The sequence below is a fragment of the Morone saxatilis genome, unplaced genomic scaffold, assembly GCF_004916995.1.
Source record: "Morone saxatilis isolate NCDOM2014 unplaced genomic scaffold, NCSU_SB_2.0 Contig16, whole genome shotgun sequence".
NCBI lineage: Eukaryota > Metazoa > Chordata > Actinopteri > Moronidae > Morone > Morone saxatilis.
This window is the reverse complement of record NW_023339718.1, coordinates 11,909,883-11,918,165: the sequence shown is the minus strand read 5'-3', so window position 1 is coordinate 11,918,165 and position 8,283 is coordinate 11,909,883. Positions and strand designations below refer to the sequence as shown.

General features: G+C 42.1%; 2 protein-coding genes across 2 annotated transcripts in view; one reads left to right on the top strand and one right to left on the bottom strand.

Moving 5' to 3' along the window:
- On the top strand, window positions 1–2,685 carry smim15 (small integral membrane protein 15). Its single transcript, XM_035658749.1, has 2 exons — window positions 1–87; window positions 1,974–2,685. The coding sequence occupies exon 2, from the start codon at window positions 2,005–2,007 to the stop codon at window positions 2,227–2,229; it is 225 nt and encodes a 74-aa protein (XP_035514642.1). The 5' UTR covers window positions 1–87; window positions 1,974–2,004; the 3' UTR covers window positions 2,230–2,685.
- A 927-nt stretch (window positions 2,686–3,612) lies between these two features.
- Window positions 3,613–8,283, bottom strand: part of ndufaf2 (NADH:ubiquinone oxidoreductase complex assembly factor 2) — a 14,229-nt gene continuing 9,558 nt past the window's right edge. The window contains exons 2-4 of the mRNA XM_035658748.1: window positions 7,567–7,656; window positions 6,482–6,522; window positions 3,613–4,324 (exon numbers count right to left, since the gene is read on the bottom strand). Coding sequence (XP_035514641.1) covers window positions 4,082–4,324; window positions 6,482–6,522; window positions 7,567–7,656 — 374 coding nt within the window. The 3' untranslated portion in view covers window positions 3,613–4,081. The remainder of the gene's footprint in view (window positions 4,325–6,481; window positions 6,523–7,566; window positions 7,657–8,283) is intronic.

Below are 8,283 nucleotides of genomic sequence, written 5' to 3'. Positions count from 1 at the left end.
AGCGGGACCACACAGCGGTTACACCACCCGGAACAGGGAGGAGTCGCTACTTATTATCGCGGATATCAACAAAATCTCTGCACTTTGGTAAGGTTATGATGTATTTAGTTCGTTTCTACCACCGCTAACCAATATTAAAATATACAATCGTTGTGTGGGCTCATCGATATGCTTGCTATTTCGCCGTTTGGCCGAGAGTTAGTTACTGCTCCTTAAAGTTAGGCCGTTATGGATGTGCGGGTTTAGCTACGCTGCTTGCTAACGTTTGTAGAAACTATAAATATTTCATCCACATCTCAGAGATTCACATTCAATCCCAGTGGCAGACGATGTGAATTTGTTTTTGTTTTTTTTAACGTGTTTGTATAAAGCTGTAGTCAGAATGAAATGTTTGTAACGGGTTCGTCTTTGAATACAGCTAACATATGCTAGTTAGCTGCGATTTGTGTTGAGTTGTTAAATCCGTTATCTTCAACTTGACTCACATTAAATGGATTCATAAAACCATACCGATGACATTACAGGTATTAACGTTACATTAGACAACGTGATAACAGACCTGTTGCTAAATGTCATTAATATCTCTCTGTGCGAGTTATTTAGGAGTAAACTGGTTAACGTTACAGCTATTTACAAGGCCAGTGTTCATTTCTGTGTGTCTATAATCATTGGACTTGTTATCCTAGAGGTATTTATTGCGTAGCCCAATATTAACTTACAATACAATATTGTACAGAGCAGTTGAGAAGTCAGGTTATTTTCCAGAAAGGGCTCTGAAATACTTGAGAGGCCCAGCTTGAAAATAGCTCAGAATGACTCCAAATGGCCTCAGTTTCACATCTAACATCAAACTGCAAAGTTTAAGTCAACTAAACTGCTTTGAGAATGGTTTTTGTGTGTAAGATGCGTTATCTGTTCTTGAATTAGTGATGAAAAACCTCAGATATAACAGAAAGCCCAGCTGCCTTTGACTCAGCAATACTGGATATCCAATAACCTGGAGGGATGACTGGGAAACTATTATTTCACTACTGATGTTTAACTCCTTCTGACCTCGCAGCCCAATGTGATGAGCATCAACTGAGCAATTTTAATAAAGAAGTTTTACTTAAAACAGGAAATCCTTCATCAGTTATCAGTTATCGTGATCATTTTTTACTAATATTGCGATAGTGAAACGATTCACGATTAGTGTGGGAAGGATCATTTTTGCATCACAGATTTAATTGTTGTCTTTATGATGTGAAATTGTTTTTCGGTCCGTACCAAACAAACATGTTTTCTTACATCTAATGAACAAGATTTGTAGGCCAGGGCATCTCATAAGAACTACAGTACTTCATTAAAATGTTGTTATATCACACGTTTTACCTTGAGCATCAAAAAAAGCAGTGCTTTTCCTCACCTCTATTAAACAGGACAATAAAGAGGTAGGTAGGAAACAAAGGAAGCGAGTGAGTGGTGTGAAAGTGTAAACGTGTGCATCAGTGTGAGAATACCTGTCAGGTATTAGCTGATTAGCCAGAAAGTTAAAGGCTTAGAATAACCACGACTTTCGAACTTTGCCAACTTGCTTTTTCTGTGCGACCAACAGCCTCAAACCAAAATACATTTAATTTATGATATAAAACAGAATAAAGCAACCTTACATTTCAGAGGCTTGAACCATCAAGTATTTGGTATTTCTCCTGAACAATGAGTTGATTATCAAATGGTTGACTGTACGCTTTCTGTCGATTATCTATTAATGAATTGGTTTTCCAGAAAATGCGATACACTGCATATATTATCGACGGGCGATTATGAAATTGCATTCACTGTGAAAGTAGATCGTATCCATAACACCAACTCGCCCACTCCTAATATATTATTATTGTTCGAAGGTCCTTTGGTTATGGCTATAATATTTTTTTTTCTACATATCACACTGTTCTGGCTATTCACTGCTTTTCCTCCTGGTACCCCTTTCTCAGGTCTGATTAATCCTCGTCGTTGCAGAACAGGATGATTGACGTTCGGGCATGGGCAGAGTATGTGGTGGAGTGGGCTGCCAAAGACCCCTACGGTTTCCTCACCACTGTCATACTGGCTCTCACACCTCTCTTCATTGCCAGTGCACTGCTGTCCTGGAAACTGGCCAAGATGATCGAGGCACGTGACCGGGAACAGAAGAAGAAGCAGAAACGCCAGGAAAACATAGCCAAGGCCAAGAGGACCAAGAAAGACTGAGCCTGTGAGGGTAGAATGAGGGCATAAATAAGAGGAGCAACCACCACGCTCACAGCCCTCCTTATTCCAAATAATGACACGGTGCCCTTCCTTGTCCCAGCCCTACTGTCAGCACAGGGCCACTACGCCTCATGTCCGGGGTAGGAGGAGGGACACTGGCCCCACAGGCCTAACAGTGCTGAGACGGACAGTACTGCCTGGAGGAGGCTCGTCCCAGCGGGACTTTGGTCAGCAAGAGCACAGTGGTCATCTGTATGATGTTTTTTTTTTTTATACAGAGATCCGCTGATAATATTGTGCAGCTGTTGCAACACCTTGCATTCCATTGTTAGCATCCATGTTCAGCTGAATTGACGATGTAATGAGCATATTGGAACTTTTTCCAAGTCACTTGCAAAATATCCAAAATACTACTTTCTAATCAATAAAGTTTTCATGGTTGATAAGAAAATCTAATTTCCTCTGTGTGGCTTTAATATCGGACTAAGTACTTTTAATTCAGTCCACATAAAAAGGATACATCCCCTTCCTGTTTTTTGCTTTGTAGCACTGAACCAGTGTTTGTAAGGGTGTGACACGTGCATTTAGGTTACATACTCCCACTCCTGGTTTGTCAGTTTGTAAAGAAAGCTACAGTATGAAGCCAAAGGAATATCCAAACAAGTCAGAAGAGGAATAAAATATAATTTCCATGGACCTGAAGGTATTATTCTCACGCAGGCAATATTTAGTATTTTATATACTATGCTTATCTATTCATCATCTAGCTTTGTTTGGTAGTCTTTTATTTTTTACTAATTAGTACTAAAAACAAATTACATTGACTGTGACTCAGTGTAAAGTGATAAAACAAGTGCATGGGGATGGATGCTTTTTATAGATACCGTGGTTCTAAGTACCTGTAAACTTGTATACAGAAGCAACAGATGACTAAATACCGGCATGTACCCATTCCTACATATTCCTTGAAATTGTATCCATTATACTGTTACCTCTCGAGCATTTGGTAAATCATACTAGTAGGGAGACTGTTTGTTTGCAACGGCAGGATCCTAGTTCATGCTGCTCTTCTAGCGAGTATCCAACCCTGCTGAACTTTGTTTAGCAACTCTGCACTCTGACCCCGAGTGAAAGAACTTCTTACTAGGGATCAATATGCTGTAACATTACTCATTCTTTTGACTTGTGATTTACAAGCAGCAGACACCACCTCCATGATAAACAGAAACATTAACATTTTATGTGACTACAGCTGCATGCACCACCTTTACTGATTTCAGAGTTCAAGTTAAAAAGTTGACAGTGATCTTATCTAGAGGTTTCTCGAGGTTTGTTCTTCTGATCAGCTTGATGTTAAAACATTTATTATATATTAGTCAATGATGTCATTAAAATAGTCCAAATTTATTAGAAATGACTTCTTACAATCTCTCTCGAACATGATACAGTGTGTTTATAGTTGGTGTACTCTGACTACTGAAGCACAACCATTTCAGTTGGTCTTTGCTTTATTAACAGACCTTTGAGCTACATTAAATAACTGTGGTCACTCATAGTAAGTAAGTTTCGAGATGAGTGATGGTTATAATCTTGTGTATAAACAATATACACAGAGGGACTGGAAGAATAGAACCCCTCGTATAATGTAATACAGCCCAATATAACAGCCTTGAAATAAATACTTCCTCTGTTGACTTGGATTGCATTATCCTGAAAGGTGTTTCTTACATTACATTTCAAAGTCTCAACTAAAAGTGAATATCAGTTTCACATAGGTAGTATTTATTGCAGGGCTTTTCTATTGAATTGTATTATATTGTACAGCCATCTCAGTGTATGTGGATGTCTCTGTCTATTTCTTGGGATTGGGCATCCAGGAGCCAGGCTGGAATGTGTTTGCAGTGCTGGTGGGGTCTTCGCTGAGCTCTTGCTTGCCGAAGCTGGTGGCTGCTGCATGGCCCTTGGCCAAAGTCTTTGTAGGAGTCGCCACCAGACCTTCCTCATACTCCTTTGCCTGTAGGGTCAGATCTCTCTCATCCAGCTCCTGGGCCTTTATTTTGATCTGCACCCTGTAAGACTCATTCTTCCGCAGCTCCTATAAAATACACAGATGGACATACATTCATATTCAGGGTTTCTGCAGTGTTCGCCAAGTTAAATGTAACACCTTTTTAATACCACATACTGTAGAATTTAATACCTTTTTCATGCTCATACCAGTGAAAGAATGATGGAAAACCAGTTGGAACGATATAGCCTAGAGTTATTTATTAAATGCATGAATGTATTGACATTCATATCACATTTTTGTCAGTACTTCCCAGCTATATACAACAGTAATTCCTAGTAATATAATGAATCATTTAAAGTGACCTGGAACCAGATGATGGATGGATTAACCAATTAAAATTAACTCTTAACTCTGCAAAAATCGACACTTCCCCATTATGAGTCGATGAACTTCCAACCTACTGTGCAGTGTTTGCTACAGCCTCCTGTGCATGCCAGTGTCACAGCAATCCCACTTATAGTTTATAGATGAATAAAGTCACCCGACAGCCCGCAACCACATACAAAAAAACCGTATGACTAATGTTACCGTCTATGCCAGGCCAGAAAAAGTAATCAAGATCTTTGTCAATGACATTCAAGAGTACAATACCTTCTAAGGCCTTTTTTGAGGGAACTGAATTATTGGTTACGTGTTGTCTGTGACACTGAGCTTTACAGGTGGGTGATATGGAAGAAGTCTTCTATGTCTATCATTTTATGTCATAATACCAATATATTTCATAATATAATTTACCACCTACCACTGTATAAACAATATGGCAAAATCTCTGATGCTTGATGAATATATCGCCCACCCCATACTGGACATCATCTACAAAAGGTCTGTGGTATTGGAAATGTTGAGGCAGCAGCTTCCTGAAGATTTGAGAAAATGGAGATTGACTACAAGATTACTTACTGGAACCTCCAAACTGTCCTGCAAACTGAACCAGTGATAATTCCCCCTCTGTAATCAGCTGCCTCTGTTTTCTTTTAGTGCACGGCACAAAAAGCCAACTGCTCACTAGTCAAAAGTAGAGGAGACACGAAGTTGGACTTGGGCATCTTCCAGGAACAAATGTGTGTGTCTGTCGAGTATAAAGTAGGACATTTACTAGAAAAAGAACAAGTGTGTTCAGTTAACCTATATTGGTCCAATAAACCCTGGTTAAAAATGTAGTGCTTGGAACGGATTGGTAAACTAACATGACAGGAGGCATTCGCAATATAAACAACCATTCCAGCTCATGGAAACAATTATAACCTGAACAAAGTCCACCGGTGGAATAGTTACCCACTTGAGCCACAGCTAGTGTGTCCAGTGATGTTAGCCTTTCCCTAGCATGGGAAACCAAAAAGGAAGGGAGGACTGGGCATAATGCTGTTGTGTGTTGGCAGAACTAAAGGACTGGAAAAGAGAGGGGAAAGCCGTGGCCAAAAAGCCCCGCTTTGGGGGGGGAGACAAACATACTGAGCTGCTTTTCCAGCCTGTTAATGACAGGATTTAATCCAATCAATTTATGTCGGCTTGGACTGGGAAGAGAGGGAGCGTGACAAGGGGTAGGGTAATGTGCTGGGAGTGAAGCCTTGGCCACATCAACACTGTCCAGCTGTCGATGGCAGCTATTGGGCAGACGCAAGGCAGAAAATTGGAAGAGAATGTTCTGGCAATAGAGGCAGGGGATGGCATTGGCCACTGGCAGGGAGAGAGGACAGAGAGATAGAAAGAGTGCCTGGGTATTGGACCTTCCAAGGGATTTCCTATAGACCCACATTTCGCCGGCCAAATAATTTCCAGCATTCTCACATTTAAAGAGCAATAAACCCAGTGAGAGGTACACGAGGGGAAAAACTGCACTCCTTCACCATTCCCATCTTGGAGACTGCCAGAAATAAAACACAAAAAGCCGAGATGCAGGCTTTTGCTGGGAAAAAAAGAAAGTAAACTAGGACATGGTGTCAGTGAGCCCCTTGTTCAGAGGCTGTCTTTGCTCTCCGTCTCGCCATCAATGCACTTCAGCTGCTGTTTATTTTAACACCTGTCCCCCAAAGTTCCTGGATTCAGTTTGAAAACTGTACGATAAAACAAATCAAAGCCTTTCCTCTCCATCTTTGCTTCTTTCCCTCCCTTATAACTATTCCCCCAGAGTCCAACCATCAGCACAGCGGGGAGGCTAGAAGGGAGGGGGGGGAGACGTACCTCGATGGAGGGTGGCTCCCTCCGTCTGCCTCGGATCCAAGCTGGAGGAGTAGGAGAGAGGAGGAAGAAAAAAAGAGGAGTGAGAACACCCACACAAACATACGCTGCACAAACAAAACCCGCAGTCATATTTAGAGGCTGCGGCTATGGCATCGCTGAGTTTCAGGGCACTACAGTAGCTCGGTGCAACTAATGAGTAACCAAGCTAGTTTGGTTGGTAGTTTTCAGTTTGTTTTGTATTCATTTCACTTCACAAACTATAGGGAAACATGCAGAATGGCAACACATCCAAGTTACACACACGATAAACTCAAAACACTGATACCGCTGTAGTCTAGGCAGAGCAGGGCCACTGAGTGCTGTGTCTCAGAAGAGAAAGTGTGGATCTGCTCTGATCTTTGAATTTGAATCCTCGTCATCCTCCATCAGTACCTCTGTCCTTCTTTCTCCTCCTGAGTAGAACTGTGTCTGTCTGTCATCTCTTTTTTTCCCTTCTTCTTTTTAAGGAGCTCTATTTTGGCTGAGCTGGCTGCACAGCAGAGCAGGTTAAAGGGAGCCAGAAAGGGAGAGAGAGAGAGAGGAGAGAGAGAGAGAGAGAGAGAGAGAGAGAGAGAGAGAGAGAGATTTTCTAACTCTTCCTCCAGCTAGCGCAGGGATTCTGGGCCTCTTTTATCCCTTTCTTATTTGCATCCTGATGAAAATGCATGAGGGATGGGGCGAAGCAGGATGAGGGGTTTAAGGTGGATAAAGCCAGTCTGAGACAGAGGGAACAGTTTGTATCCAGTTGTAAGAAATTTGAAACACTATTTTATGGTACGGTTGTATAACACCAGCAGAAGGCGTCTTTGATAAACTCATGAATACGCTTTTCCCAACCCCCATCTCACAGTATGATAAAAAAAAAGAGAAGGAAAATCAGTGGATTAGCCTAGGCCCCAATAGATGCTGCCATGAATTTGTTATTCCATTTTATTTGTGCAGCACTTTGTGTACTCTGCTGGGTAGCTCTTTTGTTAACATTGTCATTTATCCATGATAGTGATAGTTAAAGTGTGTAACAGTGAGATGCTGCAGTCCAGACTTACCGTCCCACTCCATCGGTATGCTGCCTTCTATATATTCAAATTCTGTAGGATTGGCTGCCACTACCATCCGCTTGGCACGGACGAGCCGTCCTGGGAAACCAAAAAAAAAAAGACAGCGAGAGGGAGCATGAGTGAGATGGAGATGCTCAACAATGATGCATACAAAACGCAAAGGAATACAAACAAACACAAAGAGGCACAGATACAATGCTCTCTGTCTCCTGCTCGCACAGACACACAGATACAGACAGACGCACAGACACACAAATACACAGAGGGATGACAGCGCTGTGACAGGCCATGGATGATTACCTCGTGGCCCTCGGGCCCTTCTCCTCAGATCTCGCTGAGTGGCTCCAAATCTGGGCTAAGCCTTTATGCAAATCAACCTCCCTTTAACCCAACCAACCACAGCCCCCCTCACTGACAACCTCTTCCAATCACAGCGCTCTGGCTAACAATGCCCTCCAAAATCAACATCAAGCCGAGCAGGAGACAAAAGAGGTCAGATATCACAGAGAACAGGAGAGGCACGAGCTGCGTGGAATATTAAGTGCTCCTTTCCCTATCTGTATACAGCACGACGCTCGCTAGCAGCAAGGCCACCGCCAATTATTTTGGTTCGGATCTGCTGATTAGACAAGTTTGGCTGGCACACAATGACATGGAGATGAAGATGGAGGTAGGGGTGGGGGGGTAGGAAGTTGGGGGGGGGGG

Coding starts and splice junctions, on each gene's coding strand:
- smim15 (XM_035658749.1), top strand. CDS start 2,005: ATGATTGACGTTCGGGCATGGGCAGAGTATGTGGTGGAGTGGGCTGCC.